This window comes from Aulonocara stuartgranti (genome assembly GCF_965226115.1).
Source record: "Aulonocara stuartgranti genome assembly, chromosome: 10".
Lineage (NCBI taxonomy): Eukaryota > Metazoa > Chordata > Actinopteri > Cichliformes > Cichlidae > Aulonocara > Aulonocara stuartgranti.
Genome location: NC_138946.1, coordinates 17514635 through 17533445, shown reverse-complemented (window position 1 = coordinate 17533445; position 18811 = coordinate 17514635). Strand labels below are relative to the sequence as shown.

Here is an 18811-nt window from a genome sequence, read left to right as displayed (position 1 = left end):
AATGGTTTATCATGTGTTGAGCTCGACATCTGTCTAGACTGTTCTCCACCTCTCACCCGATGACAGCTGACTCCTGACTGTCTTATTCCACTTGTCTACTTGTCATCTTATATTATATTTCTTCATTATTTATATTACATTTAAAATGACCTTTTATTCAACCGTAATTCTTGCACAGTTTGTAGGAAAACGCTTATAAACAGGCAGTTCTTAATTAGATCATGTAGCGCATGTAATAAATGGAGAGGGGTCAACTACTACTGTAGCTTCATCTCAGTATTACAGCCCTTTCTGCTCTGCATGTGTATCCGCTGTCCTCTCTTTTCCTTCTTTTCCTACTTGTTATGCAAAAACCAACAACAAGCTTATTCTACAGCTTTGTCTCTATCCTCTCTAGTGTGAACCCCGCCAGCCCAGCAGCAGCTGTAGCAGTGTTAACAGGGTGCTGGTCAGCTGAAGCTTAGAGAGATGTCACAGCTCTACTACCGGCGGACTGACAGCTCCTCATACCGGGACCGAATCCCGTTGAGAATTGTGCGGGCCGAGTCGGAGCTGTCACCTTTAGAGAAAGCCTACCTTGGAGCCGTCGAGAAAGGGGACTATGCGAGTGTCAAGCAAGCGCTTGAGGTGTGTGTGTTTGGGTGGAGGAATGGAGAAACTGACTGATAAAGGGACGAATTAATGCAGATGCATCAAGCTCAAAATTATGGATGAGGGAATGGCTCAATATTAAAGCGTTAATGTAATTTGATTGACGTGGAAGAGATTGGAAGATTCATGGGCAGGATGCAAAGTCACAATAATTGCTATGCATTTCAAATAATACGCAGGCTCTTTATAGAAACCAGTAGCAGAGACAAAGTGTTGGCAGGGAGCAGCTGCTTTGTAGTCCCGTAGCAACGGAGAGGCTGAAAATTGTAATATATCAGGACATGTCATCTAGCAATATAGTGACAAATGACATCACGATCCACAATAACAATTTGTGATAGTTTGCCCGCTTGGCTTGTCCATATAGAGATTAAGAAGGGACATCTGCATTCTTACAACTTCCTTTTTGTTGTGATATTTCTTAAAATATTGCGTGTGTAGGCAGCTAATGACAGAAAGCTACTTACAAAACAGTAAGTTAAAAAAGAAAAGTATAAAGTGTAAAATCAATGCAGCAGAAACATGGGGTACTCTTATTCCTACATTCCCCACAATTCAACGTGACTGCCAACAGTTCAACTGATATTGAGTTGTGTTATGCCATCAGTAGTGGCGAGCTTAGTCTTGTGCTGCTAGCTTCAAATGCAGATACAAAAGAGTGAGCTACAGAGATCTGGTAAACTCACTCCCACTCCACTCCTCCAGATTCAGAGGAAAAACTACAAACTTTTAGTAGCTTGTTCAGTTACAAAAGGTGCGAAGAGTTTACAGTTCCTTTCAAAAATGTTCATTCCCTGTGTGTCTTCCTCCATAATCTGAACCCCAGAGTCCCAGAGTATGTCTTGAAACAAACTCTGGCTTTCAATCACTTTATTTTGGCAGGAGGCTGAGATCTACTTCAAGATCAACATCAATTGCATCGACCCTCTCGGCCGCACAGCTCTGCTGATCGCCATTGAGAACGAGAACCTGGAAATCATCGAACTCTTGCTGAGCTTCAACGTGTATGTCGGTGACGCCCTGCTGCATGCAATTCGCAAGGAAGTGGTGGGAGCTGTGGAGCTACTGCTAAATCACAAGAAGCCGAGTGGTGGCATGCAGGTGAGGAAGGGACTGAGGAAAGTGGAAAGAGTTGCATATTAACATAAATTTACAAGAGCCACAAGCGCCTCTCTGCCGAGACTGTTCTCGGCTGTCCAGGTTGGAGACATGCTAGCAGGGAAACAATAGTTGACATTTATTTTCTCTCCAAGTTATTAGCTTTTTTTTGTTTTTTTTGCTTTTCCAACGAATTGTTTTATGTTTCTGTCCTTTTAGTAGTTAATTGCATTTTTTAATTTTGAGTTTTGTTTTTTGGGTTGTTTTTTTTTTTTTGCTGTTTTTAAGTGCAGTGTTTAATCCATTTGTGTGCCAGGACCTGTGCCAGTTTCATTTGTAGCCAACATAATAACATTCTCCTGGCTAGTACAGTGTACCATTTAATAAATGCACCGCCTTTATCATTTATCGTAAGCTGAATGCCTGCATTAATGAATGATTAACATTTTTTAAAAAATCCTTTACTCTTTATGTTTAGAGCATTACTTCCAAAGTATTCCCACCTTAAAGCTGCAAATGGCAAAAAGAGCCGGAATATACAGGTGCAGCTCTCATCCTCCCTTTGCCCTCTACTCTCTCCACCCTCAGGCCCTCCCACTAAAAGAGCACTTTTGATACTGTGAGCTGCATCAACATTAAATTGAATTAGACACAGCTGTGCCTGATTGTTTGGATGCCGTTTGCAGAAGGCTTAAATATTTGCAACATTCAATTCAAACATTTAACCTTCATCAACAAAACCTATCCAGTCACTATGAATATGGTTAGATAAAAGAGGGAAACGTCCTGCAAACACAGAATTTTGAAACGTTTTCTTTCAGTGTCAAATAGAGATGTTCAAAGGTAAATCAGAGTCTTGCCACTGGCAAGAAATCATTCCTAAGCACAGCATGGTAGAGCAATAAGACAAATAATGGTCCTAAACGGCGTTGTATTCTAATTGACACCACATGCAAACTGACTAAGTTAGCAGTCCTGTTTTCAGTATGGTACTGTATTTTTCGGAACATAAGGCGCACTGGATTATAAGGTCCATTAAGTGAAGCAAAACAGTCAGATAAGTCAAACTTTACTCAACTCATTCTTCTAGCTTCCTCCACTTCCATACCATTGATTCATTAATGTTGAATTCTCTCGCACCTGCTCTATTCCCATGTTGTTGCAGTATAATAATGACTAACCTCATATTTTGGATGGATTATCTCAGTTGTTCTCCTAACTGAAGTTTGGTCGGTTTACAGCATCCTGCCATGCGATTGCATTTGTCCCTAACCATCAGGAACCCTCACACTAACTTATCGAGTGGTAAAAAGTTAGCGATCATCCTCCAGCTTCACTGTGTTTATGTTACGCTAACATAGCTGTGTTGCTAGCGATCACATAGCACATCATTATATACCAGCTAGTCCAACTTTAGTAACCCTACAAAAGTCACTGCTGTTTAGTTTTCTGTCTTCATTGGAAGTGATAGCAGAGCTGTACGTTTTATTTTTTTTCCAGAAATCTCTCAGTCAGAACATGCTATATCATATTTAGGTGGAAACTAGCGAGCTAACTTCCTGCTTACATCTAACTCCGTTAAATTTAAGTTCTGGATTTTAACCTTAATTGTTACACCGGGTAAAGCAGCAACATTGATCATTTTATTAAAGATGAAAGAATTTAGACAGTTTTTAACTCTCAATGATGCCGCAGTGTTCGTTTGACTTTGGGACTGGAAGCAGAGTTTGGACCCAGACCCCAGATCGGTGTGGCTTCGTAGCTTACCAAAATCATACCAAAACATTTTTGGCAGATTTTTGAGCGCCGTGTACCACATAAAATTAGTTCGAGCTCAGTAAGCGCAACCAGAATTCATACGTAAGGCGCACTGTCAATTTTTGAGAAAATTAAAGGATTTTAAGTGTGCTTTATAGTCCAAAAAATACGGTAGATGGATGATCATTATGAATGATAATTTAAGTCCATCTTCCTTGTTCCATATTGTGTGCAGTTATTTTAAATACAGGGTTGTTAACCTTTCCTGTACTATTGGGAAGAAAGTCTGTATGGATTTGCATACATAGTACGGAAAGCGCTCTCTCTGAAAACCCTGTGATTGGCTAGAGTCTCCCACCACACTCAAGAGTTTCTAAATAATAGTGGTGGAGCAAAGAGTATGTGCAGAAGTAGCTTCCTCTCCAACCGCTTGAATTACACTACGTATAGATACATATAAGGTTGTTATTGAATTTCTACCCAATGGCAGTAAAGGATTTCTGGATACTTTAGTTTTAAATCTAAAAACAACATTCAGCAGCTCAGGGATTTTCGTGACTGAATGATAAAGTGTGATTGCCAGTCCCAGTAAAGTACTGCTACTCACTGTATAGCTTATAAACTGAATGCAGTTGCCTGGAGCTTTTTAGACCATCCAGATTAACTGACCCAGTATTGCTGGCAACAACAAAAGCTGACACTCCAAAAAGCTGCTTCATAAGCCTTCTGTGTTTTGGAAAAGGAACAAGTCTTACAGAGAGAGAGGTTTAATGAGCACTGAGTTCACTCAGAGAAAATACACTGTTTAATTTAGGTTTGCTCTTATTTACTCTAGGAAGGTTTCACATTAGTTTGTGGACCGCTATTCATTAATACTCCACTTATAGTAATGAACAGGAACAAAATTTGTAGAGCTTTAGTTTCTGTTGACTTACTGCTCTGTGTGCTTTCACATGCACACATACGTCCTTCTTTTCCTCTCCCTGTGAGCAGTAATGATGGAGAGATGTTCCTCCTGTTCTAAACCTGTTGCAATAAGAATTTTAATAAATGAAGTAAGCTCAAGTTAAAATTAAGTTGAACAATTGTTGAAAAATGGAAGGAAAGGGGAAAATAATAAGCAGGGAAAGGCAGCGTGAGCTCAAAGAGAGAGATTGGGATTGTTTGTCAAATGGATGAAATTTCCAGTCTGAACTGCTCAGCTGTGACATTAATCAGGTGGAACACTTTATCTTACTGCCTTTGTAAGATAGTGCTTTTTCCCATCCACTGAGTAGGCTGTGAAAACAGATCACTCTAGTGCCACCATATCACTCCAATAGAAGCTCATTGATTATATTAAAAAACTCTTTGGAAAAAGCACATCGTATTTGTTGCCAGTGTCTTCTCTGAGATTTATTAATACCAAGATTCATTTTGCGCTTGGCTGGAATTGTGTATATTTGTCTCTCTATTTTAAGCCGTCTGAATGACATGTTTGTAATAATCTCACAAGTGTTTTGGCTTATTTGTTTTCTGCTGAGGACCGCATGGTTATCAGCTTTTTAAATAGCTCCATGTATTATCCTCTGAGAGCAGATATGCATCTGTCAATGGCAAACAATGGATTTCACACAGCTTCTCAGTTGCATGACCTTCGGGTGGTTTTGAGTTTTGTTTTTATTTTATTTTATTTTTTTTTCATCTTTGTCTTTTTCCGTCAGCCTTTCGATATAAGGGCGCTTATGGAAGGAAATCCTTCTCCTTCCTACATAACACAGAGCACGATGCGGAGTAAATGCATTCATGCTCGCTTGAATCTGAGACTTGAGCTTATTTTCCGCAGTGTAATTCAAAAACCGCCCGGTGTCCCATTTTTACACCAGTTCTATCTAAACATTTGTGATGATGTCGGGTGGCAGTAGAAAACCAGCAGGGAGGCTCAAAATAGAGCACGGTAAAAACAAAAGTAACCGCACACTCTGCTGCTGCTGCAGATGCCATTGTTGTATTTTTAATCAATATGCTTATGGTGGATTCCCTATGAGTAACAAATATGTGTTACTCAGAAGAGTGGGCTTTTTATTTTCCTTTCTCCGCAATTACCATAGTTTCACATATATCAGTTTGCTTGGGCACAGGCCAAGGCTGTTTGATGTAGATTATTTGATGTCCCACCTCTTCCCACATGGAGAACAGAATATATATACTGTAGCTTATTAGATCACCCACCTCTGCGAAATGTGGCGACTCTTAGACATGGCTCTGTGCCACGCTTTAGACTTGCTGCTGCACTGTGACTGCTCTGAGAGTAAGCTACCCAAGTAATTAGTGTCCCTGTGTGATATAATGATTTTTGGATGCTATATGAATGATGAAACATTTTGGAGAAAATGAACCAAAACCCCTGGAGAACAATTCTTCATGCTTTGTTCCTCAGTGAGCAGTGGTGACAAAGGCTTACTATTTCTGTTTCTGCTTGGCTGCTTGCAAGTGAAATATTTTTAAAACATCTCACATCATGTCTTAACTGTGACTTATACTGTCATGCCTATAGTTGGTCTTTTAGGATTTAATAGCTTTATTTAGCTTTGCAAATACCAAAGAGTCTAGGTCTTTTTTTACTTTCTTTTTTGTGTACGTATTTTTGATAGAAAGAAATCTTTTTAAAATATAGGTGTTCAGCTGTTTTTAAACATGAATATGTAATCAGCCAACTACATGGCAGCAGCCCCGTGCATTTAGGCATATAGACATGGTCACTGCAGGCTGCTGAAGTCCAAATAGAGCATCAGAATGGGAAAAAAAATGATCTAAGTGACTTTGAATATGGCATTGTTGTTTGTGCCACACTGGCTGGTATTTCAAGTGATAATCTACTGGGATTTTCCCACACTGCCATCTCTAGGGTTTAAAGAGAACGGCCTGAAAAAAGAAAATATCCAGTGAGTGGTTTTTCTATGGGTGAAAATGTCTTTTTTAACATTTGATAGAATGTTAAACCCAGATAGAGGCAGAATTTGGTGCAAAAGACATCAAAGCATGGCTCCAACCTGGCTTAGTTAGTGGTGGTGGTATAAATGTGTGGGAGGGGTATATTTTTTCGGCACACTTTGGGCCACCTGAGCATTGTTTAAACACAACAGCTTACCTGAGTTTTGTTGCTGACCATATCCATTGCGTTACGACATCAGTGTTAACACACTTGGTCGTAAAACACAAATCACCTCAAAGTGGTTTCCTGGATGTGACAGTGAGCTCCCTGTGCTCGAAGTACTCGCTGTTCTCCGCTGTCACCAGATTACAATCCAACAGAGCACCTTTGGGATATGGCAGAACGGGACTTTGTGCAGGTGCAGCTGACAAATCTGCAGCAGCTGCCAATATGGACCAAGATCTCTGAGAAATGTTTCCAGCACCTTGTTGGGTCTGTGCCACAAAGATACAAGCAAGTACAAGCAAGGTGCTTCCAATAAAGTGGCGCCTGAGTGTATGTCAGTGTTAGCACATACAGATCAAAATACATCAGAACTAATGGGAAAAATGCAGATATATCTATAGGGCATGATTTAAATGAGGAGTTTTGTTAGACTATCATACAGTGCCCTTTGCTGTTTTAATGGAAAAACACTGAGTATATAATTAACTATGATTGTAAGGGTTTAGATTGGCAGAAACAGTGAGCAGGTAATAACTCTGAGGTAATTTTAATTTACATAAATTAAATTCAGGTAGCTGCGACTGCCCTGCAAAGCCAAGACACTATAACTGCTGGTTTATATTATATTAATTCTGTATAATGCAGGACTCTTCTATCATAGAATCATTTTTTAGTACCTTACAAATAGTGTGATACCCTCCATGGGCCCATTTTGAGCAAGGAAAAACCCTAAACCTTAATCTTATATAAAATGTTTATAATGTAACATGCTGTTTTAAAAAAATAAATAGAAGTTGATATAACTTTAAATGTCACTACCACTTAAGTGGGTTTTATAATCTCATAATTATATGAAATTTTATAATGCTGGTCTACCATTTTTGCCACTGGGTGGCTGTGGCTCAGGTAGGTGATCCTTGGACAAGGTAATGAATGACAAGTTTCCCCTGATGTATCCGTCAGAGTATCCGTGTGTGTCTGAATGTTGTCTAGAAGAGCTTAGGCATGGACTAAGGCAAGCACTGTATGAATGTGTGTGACTGAATCAGTGAGGCAGAAAGGCACAATATATAGTAAGTGTCACATTTAACATTTACCATACACCACAGACCATTTCTACGCATAAACTCCTTATCTTAAGCTAATTAGCTTAGCTCGGCAGTGTGGCAAATTTCTCACTTGTGAGTTGGCATGGATGAACTGCATTTAAATTACCTATGCAATTCTGTATATATGCAGTTTTTTTGTTTTTGTTTTATTGAACCAGCAAGACAGCTTAAACAAAACTCAGTCTGTAGACTCAAAAGGTGTAAAATATCAACTACATTGCTATTTTCCCGGTGTTGTTAAAGTTTAGACCAAGCCTTCTCAAGCTTGTCTCTTTAGCATTCTTGGCAAAGCTCTTTCAGTAAAACCAGAAAGTCATAGTCCCATCTGCCATTATTCTGCCTTGAGTTGCTAAGCAGGTCCTTACCTATTCCATGTTTACCCTCCAATCATTCTTGAGCTGTCTTCTCTCTCTTCTCCCATTCTCCCTCACCACAGAATCAGATAACAGGCCTTCAATTAAAAGAATTAAAAAGGCACAGCTTACTCCTCTGCTGCCCGCACCTGTATTCCCCCTCTTGAATGATATGGGAATTGAAAAAGGACTTAGCTGGAGTGGGTGATAAGAGGGATGTCACGGTCTGCAGAGGCAGGTCGTGCGGTGGTGTGTGTAATGGACCCAGGAGCGTACACAAGTGAGTAGACGGGAGTGAGTTTAACAGAAAGCGAGCCTTTAATATGACTGAAGACCAGGAATACAAACACAGCAGGGATAGCGTGGCTAAACTATAACTAAACTGGGAAAACTAATACTGTGACAAACTAAGAGAACTCTGAGACGAAGATGATCACAAAAGACTGATCGTGAAAACATGGGGGTGAGAACACAGACGACGCGACACAGACTGTACGAAACACAGAGACTAAATACACATGAGGGAAGATCAGGGGAAGTGGATGCACACGGGGAACACAGGTGACACTGATAATCATAACAAGACACGGCAGGAGTGAACGTAACACTGATGGGAGATGGGCAAAGTAAAGCAGGAAGTACACAGAGGTTCAAACAGGAGGAGAGAGAGCACGGGGAGAACGCAGACATAACGGGCTGGGGAAAACATAGAATAAAGCACAAAGAGAGACGAGGGCTCATAAATACACAGAGGGGCACACAGGGGGTAAGAGTCACGAAGGGAAAACACATAAGGAACAACGTAACAGATCAACCCAGGAAGCATGGCCTAAATAAAGAACAAAATACAAAAATACATGAAAACTAAGAATACTGGGCCCACATGGCCCAGGACCATGACAAGGGATAGGTAGAATGAGTTTCTCTCTGAGCATAATTCCCTCTGAAATGTGTTAAACGCTGATGCATCTCGCTTTGCTGTTACTGGTGCCCCTTAGCCTTGATATGTAAGGCATTTTTTCTTTTTCCAAGAGGACAATTTCTTGTTTGGATTTCAACTATCTTTACCTCCAGGAGCTAAAAGCCCCAGGTACTGTGCAGGTCAGCGTCTATTGTATTTCTTTGACAGCTTTGTTCACATGTGCTGTCATTCTCTCATCTCCCTGCAAAGGTTCCACCGATCCTACTGGACAAGCAGTTCTCTGACTTCACCCCTGACATCACTCCTATCATTCTTGCTGCACACACCAACAACTATGAAATTATCAAGCTTCTGGTGCAGAAAGGTGTGTCTATGCCACAGCCACATGAGGTGAGTGAACCATATCTAATATCTCTATGCAAGATACCATAGTTACACATATAAAAGTGTGGGTTCAAAGACACAAATTATGGATTTTTTCTTCTGTATACCACCACAGTGGATTCTAAAACAAACATAATATGTGCTTGAAGTGCAGGGTTTCATAAAAGTAATTAAAGCCATTTGCAGAGGCTCAGAAGTCATTGGGGTAATAAACAGTTTTATAACCAGGTGATGCCTGTTTCCTGGTTATTCCATGAAAACGTAAGTAGATAAAATATATGGATTCGATAACAAGATTAACTTAAATTTATTAGGTTTTAATTTGAATTCTCACTATGAGGTCCACAGAGATCTTGATGTGAGTGAAAGAGGCTATCATTAACCCGAAAACACAAAATAAACCTATTAGAGGCATCATAAAACTTTAGCTGGTGTGGCCAAATAAACACTCTGTTACATTCTTAAAAAGAAAGAGTTCACTGACCAGCTTAACAACACCAAAAGACAGCATTAGTGAGAATTATGGTTAAGAAAAACAAATTCAAAACATCAAACCAAGTCAGAAATACTCTTAAGGAGGCACAAGAATCACTGTCAACAATCAAGACAGAGATAAATAGAGTTTTTAAGACAAGGTGCAAACCACTGTCTAAAAAACACAACAAGTCCAGGTTAGACAGCCTCTCCTAAAGAATTTAAGAAAGCCTGCACAGTTCTGAAAGGAGATAAAGTTATGATTCACTTGTGCCAGAATGATGGGAAGACAGGAGAATAAAGAAGGAGAGAAGCAGGTCCTGAACCGAAGCAGGAACATCATCTGTCAAACATGGTGCAGTCATTTTTATGACATGACCATGTATGGCTGCCAGTGGAGCCAGTTTACTAGTGTTTATTGATTGTATGACTGCTGATAGACGTAACAGGATGAATTGTGATGAAGTGTACAGGGCTTTGCTCTCTGCTCAGATTCAGCCAAATGCTGCAAAACTGATGGGATGATGCTTTACAGTGCAAATGGGCAATGACCCGAAGGGTGCTACAAACGCAAAACAAGCATTTCTCAAGAGAAATAAATGGGAGATTCTTCAAAGTCATTTGCATGGTATTTATCCAACAGAGCATGCCTTTCAGTACTAAAGACAAAGCATCTGAAAATGGGGCACTGTGTAAAAAGATGGCTGTAATTTCTGAACTATTACTGTGATCCTATTGGTAAACCCAAGCTGAAAGTATGCACTTTGTTTAATTTAAAATCCAATGTGGTGGTGTATTTCTATAAAATGTAAAAATGTGCACATACATCTACAGGTTAGGTTGTCCCTTGAAGGTCTGAGTATCATACCTTGACAGAACAGCGGCTGATTTGCAAGACTGGAAGATGAGCCATTGCTAAACACAGAGAAGCCTCATTAAAATGTGTCCATGCGTCAACAATTTGTTTGATGTTGCAGGTGCGCTGCAACTGTGTGGAGTGTGTGTCTAGTTCGGATGTGGACAGCCTGCGGCACTCGCGCTCACGACTCAACATCTACAAAGCACTGTCGAGTCCCTCACTAATTGCGCTCTCCAGCGAAGACCCCTTCCTAACCGCATTCAGGCTCAGCTGGGAGCTGCAGGAGCTCAGCAAGGTGAGGGAAAGAGAGGCAGCTAATAGTGGAGCTTGAGCATCAGTTGGTAAGATTTGATTCTGAGGAGCTGAAATACCAACAGTATGTATATTAATTAACCTTTTAAACTTTATATAATATGACTGTGTAACAAAAAAATGACCTTTCAATTTATTAGATAAGAATTCAAATAAATCCCTTATGTTGAATCTAATATTTAATAGGTTCAAGGTTCAAGGTTCTTTATTTGTCACATGCATAGTTATACAAGTATAACACACAGTGAAATGTAACCTGACACGCTCCTCGACAAGTGCAAAAGTTGTGTGTGTGTGTGTGGGGGGGGGGGTAGAGGACAAACATTATATATATATATATACATATAATATATGTATATATATATATAATATATATATATATATATACATAATATATATATAATATATTTATATATATATATATATATATATATATATATATATATATATATATATATATATATATATATATATATATATATATATATATATATATTATTGATATCTCCAGCTAAAATATAATAAAATGCTGTTATCTATGTATGTGCTCTACGATTTACAGACATTTTAGTTAGATAGGTCAACTGTTTTCCTCCAAGAGAGCATGGCTAATAGAGGTGATCCATAAAAGGTGTATAAGCAAGACGTAAGAGATTTCCTGATGCAGAAAGTTATCTATTACTATTAAGTAATAGATAAACAATAACCATTAAACACATGAAAGTTCCTGTTTTTTTCTCTATTTAATATAGAATTTTTTTTTTTTTTTTTACAAAGGGTCCACAGGAGCAAAAAAGGACATTTTCAGTGAATGTGTGTATGTCCAGGCAGTTAACTACAAGAAACTTTTTCTGTAATTTAAAAAACGTATTTATTTGTGCGGACAGATTTCTTTCATTTACTACAGCTCTATTAGTTTTATGTAGATAAACTGAGACGTACTGCTAAACTTGCCCTTCTTTTTCTTTTAGTAATGGGATTAAACACAAAGTTAGACGAGTTTACATTGACAGAAAGGGGAGGTTCGCTGGTTTGGCCCACTTACGATCAAAATCATCTGTATGTGTCCCATGATGTAAAATGAGTTTCACATCCCCAAGGCTTTTCCTGACATATTTACTCACATTTTACGTACTCCTGCTCTTCAGCACTACAGTGTTTGTTTTAAATCTACTCCACCTTTTGCTTCCAGGTGGAGAATGAGTTTAAATCTGAGTATGAAGAGCTGTCCCAGCAGTGTAAGCAGTTTGCAAAAGACCTCCTGGACCAAACAAGGAGCTCCAGAGAGCTGGAGATGATCCTCAACTATAAAGATGATATCAGCTTATTGGAAGAGGAGGGCGCTAATGATCTGGCAAGACTCAAGCTAGCTATCAAATACCACCAAAAAGAGGTATGTGCAAAGTAAAATTATTATCCAGCAATGGTTGCATTGTATTGCATGTGTAATGTGGCTCCATGCTGTAGTGGGTAACACATTCACCTTAAACATGAAAGAGCCTCAGTTTGAGACCAGGAGGAGACACAAGCTGGCGAACTTGCTGTGCCGGTCCCAGCCCAGATAATTCGGATGGTTGCATCAGGAAGAGCATCTTTTGTAAAAAGCCGTCTGCTGTGGCAACCCGTTGGAAATAAGGGAGCAGGGAAAAGTATAGTAATATTCAGCCTCTGAATAAATACTAATACCGAAGTGGGTGTATGACATGAGTGTCATATTTTGATATATGGCAGGCCTTCATACGTTTAATTTATACCATTAATACACAGACATATGGTAATGTGTAAAATTCCAGATGGGCAATGAGATGGGTTGCTTGTTTGTTTTTTCATTGCCGGGGTTGCAGGACGGGGAAGGAAGCAGAGAATGTCATCCTGTTAGATATCAACAAAATGATCTTTTGCAGACACACACACACCCACACAAACACTGCATCTCAGTCAAGTGTGCCCTCCTTTACCTTAAGGCCAATGAGAGTCAGATAAGACTATAATATTACAGCTGTAGCCTTCCAAACTGTGTAAAATAGGAAATCATGCAGGTTTTCCACTAGTATTATTTTTCTTTCTGTCACATTGCTTAACAGTGTTTTCTTCGTGATCTATTGTATAGCTGTTTTTGTTTTTTAGATTTTTGTAATAAAATGTCAACCTGCCAAATGTGAGAGTTTTGCTGAACCAAGCCAACGTGGTCTCGTCTGTGTCACTGTGAGCTGATGAGAAGTGCTGTAATTATGTTAGATTAGCTTCGGGTTTAATGACATGAGGTGCAAAGGTCTTATAAGGTTTTTAACTGTTTTCCCTTTGGCAGCTCACACAGATAACAAATGGGAATGAAGATGCCCGGATTAAATAACCAGAGTATTACAGTTGCAAGGCAACTATCTAATAAATAAATCCATGTTTGTATTGTAGCTGTAGACTGAATATGTTTGCTAATACCCTTAAAAAAGCATGTCAGAAATTTAGCTCAACATTCATGTTCATTGTTTAGGTTTGAGTTAGGGTCGGTTTTAAGCAGAGATGGGCAGTAACGCGTTACTGTAATCTGATTACTTTTTTCAAGTAACAAGTAAAGTAAGGGATTACTATTGCAAAAACGGTAATTTAGATTACCGTTACTTTCCCGTAGGAACGCTGCGTTACTGCGTTACTAAAACCGTGATTTTTTGCGAGAATGTCTCATGACAGTGACGTAAGCGAGTGCGCCGTTAGTGACAACAGCTGTGTGCAGATCAACAGTGGATCATATATCGATTGTGGGAGAGAGTATGAGCGTGCAGCGTTTAAAGCGTGGAAGTACTGACCTTACTTTGAGTTTGATTCCATAAAAAGTGACAAAAACATTAACGTCCATCGTGCCTGGGAAGAAAACTTCTTTTTACAGCGAAAAAAAACCCTTAAACTTCCAAGGAAGCACCGAGTGTGCAACGACCTAATGGGAAACTCACAGAGAAACTCGCGGATTCTTCAACTGACCGCGGCACACCTGCACCAGGGTAAACCTCCGCCTACCCTAGTCCTGCTTTACAGGTAAAAATAGAGCAACAGGACCGCTGAGTCTTTGACTTTATTTATTTTCTGCTGTGTTTTACTTGCATCTATTTGAAAGAGTGAGTGTAAACACAAACAATATTTTATTTTATGTGCTGGAATGTGTAGCAAATAGGTTTCAATGTTAAACTAATTTATTCAAGTCAGAGAATGTTGCATATAATTAAATTTTTACTTGATGCATAAAGTTAAAAGATTAAAACTGATAAAACAAGTTAAAAAAAAGAGACTTTTCCATTTGATTACATTTTGTATGATGGATTATGTAGAAAAAGTAGAATTGGGCTGAAAGATCTATCACTTTATCACCTCTTCAGGTTGTAAATCGGGTTTTTAAAAAGTAACTAAGTAATTAATTACTTTTGGAAATAAGTAATCAGTAAAGTAACGGGATTACTATTTTGGGGAAGTAATCAGTAATTAGTTACTGATTACTTTTTTCAAGTAACTTGACCAACACTGGTTTTAAGTAAAGGAAAAGACAATGAACTGTTAATTACATGTATCCACCTTCCCTGTACGATCTGGAAAGTCTAATACAGAGCAACTGCTTTTGAAGGAGCTGTAAACATGCCATATAAACACTGATTACATTCACAGTCCAGATTTGAATTTCCTAGGGAGTAAATTGGGATCTTTTATTTAGCAGCTTTGTAGGCGCTGCATTGCAATTCAAATGGATGCAAATAATTGTGGTGGAAATGGTCCAAACGTGGTAACTCCAAAACAATATTCAGTTTTCTGGTCTGCTGATTTCATCCTTTTATTTCCACTGGGATGTAAAACCTTCCCCGGTGGGTAGAGCCATAAACAATAAACATGCAAATAAGTTGATTTAATTCTTGTAAAGTGTATCTGTGGATTTTTGCATCTGCTCAATCTTCAGCATTCGTCTCTAATTAATGCGGCGCTCCCCTTCGGTTAGGTCCATGTCGTTATGAATGTTCCTGTTAGTGTTAAAAGCTATCGTAACACCCAAAGGCTAATGCAAAAGCCGATCACGCTTTCCAGTGTCGGGATGGTGAATGTAGGAGATTTTTCGGTGACTTGCTAAATTATGGGATGGCTAAAAGCAAGAAGAAGGGGTTAAATCGATTTTCTACAACAGAATTGTTACGCTGCATATGAAGGTGAGGTAGGAAATGATGAAGAAGCAGACGCATCCCTCCCAGGAGCGACTAATAATTCATTCAGCTGTCTTTAGCTGGGAGCCCTGCGTGGCTGTCAGAGATGATGCACTTTTGGGGGAGTCTCATTTTATGACACTGCTCTTTCCTCCTTCATCCATGCAGTTGTTGCGCATCAACAAACAGGCTGGCGGATGAGCATGTTGAGTCACAGAAGGACAGTTTGGGGCCGTGCGAGTGCACAGGTGGACATGATGATGGACAGTTCCCTGTCATCTTACCGAACCCCTCTGCTGTTGCCAGTAAATCTTTCTCTGCACACACTGTAAACAAACAAGCCTCGCGCTGCTTTTGCCGCAACTGTGCCTCCTAGCATCTCCTCATCCCAGCAGTGTTTTAATTATCGAGTCCCAACGTGCCCTTCTCTTGGATCGGCTATCTATAGCAGCTTTCAGTCGCTCCAGCATTTTGATGGAGAGCAGAGTGTCAAGGATGAGAGTAACAATCCACCCAGTCGCCCTTTTCAAATGATAAATGTCCTCGCCACCTGGAGTTGTTAAGAATCCTTTCAAGATGAAGTCATTGGAAATGCTCAGTCTGTGAGAAATTATTATAGCATGTGGTAATTTGATTAAGAAGTTTGTTGCTGTCTCTTTGCAGTCTTATTGTTGTAAAACTGCCTGGAAAGTTTCTATTTCAGTAAATTTAATACTTTCACTCTTACTTTTTTGTTCTCTTGGAACAGGGGTGTCAAACATAAGCCCTGGGGGCCACAATTGATCCACCAAAGACTCCAATTTGGCCGACTGGGCGGCCTTGGAAAATGTGAAGCATCGCATTAATTTTGGACTTTTAACTACCTTTTCATATATTTTACAGGTTTTCCAGCTAATAAAGACCACCCCCACAGTCATTTATGCTACGTCAAAGTAATTTAGTAACAGATAAATGATTAAATGTTCCTATCTACTAGAGAAATTTCTTTATTTACAATGGATTCACAGAAAAAAGACAAATTTGTGTTTTATAATTACAGGACAGTCTGGGGAATGAGCTATCAGCTTTTCTTCCGTAATTTTAGACATTTATTTCTTACAACTTTAGCCCAAAGAGCAGAGCTGACAGATTTCTTTTCATTTTGCTATGATAGAAAAACTATCATGTGGAAAAACTGAGCAGTAAGGTGTTTTGTGTTATTTTTAACTCATTTTGGACTCTGTTTTATGCCTGATTTCTTGTTTGATTGAGGAGTATATGCAGCAGTTATGAAGGTAGTGCTTTTTGTTGTGTAGAAGAGGCAGAGTCATCTTGCAAAGACATGAAACAGGATTTTACATGAATTTAAGGCGCAAGACAATATTCAATAAACTGTAACCTCATTTGGGGAGATTTTTCTTCAATAAACTTCTCATTCGTTTGGAAAACGGAAACATGGCATGAATCAGCCATTGAAAAACATTTTCATCTGCTGCTTCACATCAGAAAATCACATCTGTATAGTGCACATTTATGCGCGCACACACGCACACAGATAAGCAGAGTTCTTAATAGGAAATGCCTTTTGTTTGCGAGAGATGATCCGTAAAGTTTTGCCCCCAGTGAAGTGTTGAGGGTTAAATGGACACTTACTGGGGCTGGAAAAGCTTGTTTGTTCATGCAGAGAGCAGTTAGAGTGTTCATTGTCTGTGGTGCGATCTCTGCTCAGTGCTTTGAAACACTGGTTTCTGATCTGAAAACCTTTTAAAACTCTCACAATAATCACGACACTCAGTCTGCATGGAAGACTTTTTTTTTTTTAAATAGTGCTTTCTGTTTATGAATGTGAGTCATTAAAAGTCTGTTTTTGACCCTCGGCTGAACAAAATGAAGGACGTTTCTCATTTGTGTAAAGTGCAAATAGGCTTGTTTACATTTGTGCATTTATCCTCGCATCTGTGTGTGTTTTTGGCTCTGTGCGCTGATGTGCTCCCAGGGTTTAAAAAGGCCATTTATAACAGTTTGAAGAGAAAGCTCCATAGGTTTTCTGTCTAAAGAGCTGAACTCATAGGGCAGGCAGCGCTTTGATGCAGCAGGAGGTCAAATCAGATAGATGTGATCAGTAACCCATAAACATTAAAGAGCAGATTATCTTCTCTCCCTGGAGCGTTCAAATGTTGATTACTTAAATTTTATACAGATATTCTTGGTATAAATGTAGGTGAGGTGAGTAGACTGAAAAATCACAGTACAAACATAAACAGACTGTCTCTTTAATATTTAAAATTGTCTGAGGCACCGAGGGGAACCCATCAATTTTACATGCAGTAGTTTGACGTTGCCCCCTTGTGATATCTCATAAAAACTGCAATTCAGATTTTCAAGCCATCTTAATGTCCCCATTAAGTAGAAATTAAATTGCACCAAGAGTAGTAAGTGTTGTGTAGGGAAAAAAACATTTGTGCTCAGCTGATCCAGGAGCAAGAATCTGATTTAACAAGTCAGTTTGCTGTGACCAAAAGTTCAGCCTTTGTAAAACTCAGAAATAAAGGGAAGCAATAATTGTATCTCACATATGTAGGTTTAACAAGTTTGCAGTAGTAGGATCAACAGAGGGGCCAGATGGATCTCTTGGGTTTTCTGTCAGGTCTTTACTTGAATTTTTTTTTCTTGTTTCTTAAGGACATGAGTTTCAGATACTGTGTGTCTACTGTAAATAGATTTTTAGACCTCCCACTTCTTCTTTTGTCTTTAATTGTCCCAGGTTCCTGAAGTTTTTTAAGGACACGCTGCACACAATATCTCTTTGGCATCTTGTTGGTGAAAAATACTATACTTTACAAACTGTTTTATCTTTGTGTTGTGATGTGTTTTTGACAGACTGTTAGTAACAAAGTGTGAAAGATACAACTTAAATTTGTTTCTTTGCTAAATTGTCTCTTATGTTTACACAATATACTATTTAATATCATGAGCTATTTTTTTTTATTGCTGAATGATTCATGGCTCAGTGTTAAGTTGCTTAACAAACAAAATATTCCTTTGAAGGTGGTCAGGTACAAAGACTGCACTGAAAAAAGAGCCAAAGATTTCTGATGAACTCAAAGCCACTTAGCAGCAAATTATAAAGAAATGCTCAAGACTTTTGCACAGTATTGCATAGATGATGGATAGGTAACTGTAGTGTGCACCAAAATCTTCTATAAACTCAAATCTTCCATAATACACACATTTTAACTATAATGACAGATATTAGATGTTTACATTTTTAGATATGTAATTACCCTTGCAACTCTGAGAGAGTAGTGGACCAAAACAATGGATTTCATATAACCTGTATTTCAACCTACACCCATCTGAATGCTGTTTGCTTGTCACTGTGTGTCTGTGATAGCGACAAAAAAAACTTTCAGCAGTTCTTTTATGTCGGTAGAGCTGCAGGGGAACATGTCTTTGCCGAGCTAGAAAGCACCAACAGCTCTCACACAGTTACAGGCACTTTCCTGGCATTTTAGGCTTGGTGATAGGCAGTTTGCTAGGAGACATTTTTCAAACTGGACTTGGATGGTTTGAGCTGTGCAAAAAAGCCGCTTAAAGC

General features: G+C 39.0%; 1 protein-coding gene and 1 long non-coding RNA gene across 3 annotated transcripts in view; one reads left to right on the top strand and one right to left on the bottom strand.

Annotated features, from left to right (window-relative positions):
• The window catches only part of LOC309715769, a 40157-nt gene extending 26182 nt beyond the window's left edge, over nucleotides 1-13975 (bottom strand). The window contains exon 1 of the long non-coding RNA XR_014279284.1: nucleotides 13864-13975. This is a non-coding gene — a long non-coding RNA (uncharacterized lncRNA). The remainder of the gene's footprint in view (nucleotides 1-13863) is intronic.
• trpc4a (transient receptor potential cation channel, subfamily C, member 4a) overlaps nucleotides 1-18811 on the top strand; it is a 31752-nt gene that overhangs the window by 3124 nt on the left and 9817 nt on the right. Inside the window, exons 3-7 of one of the 2 annotated variants that reach the window (XM_082549115.1) lie at nucleotides 398-627; nucleotides 1534-1752; nucleotides 9280-9420; nucleotides 10866-11042; nucleotides 12252-12452. In XM_082549115.1, the coding sequence (XP_082405241.1) occupies nucleotides 469-627; nucleotides 1534-1752; nucleotides 9280-9420; nucleotides 10866-11042; nucleotides 12252-12452 (897 nt within the window). In that variant the 5' untranslated portion in view covers nucleotides 398-468. The remainder of the gene's footprint in view (nucleotides 1-397; nucleotides 628-1533; nucleotides 1753-9279; nucleotides 9421-10865; nucleotides 11043-12251; nucleotides 12453-18811) is intronic. The other variant, XM_082549116.1, reaches the window with a different exon arrangement.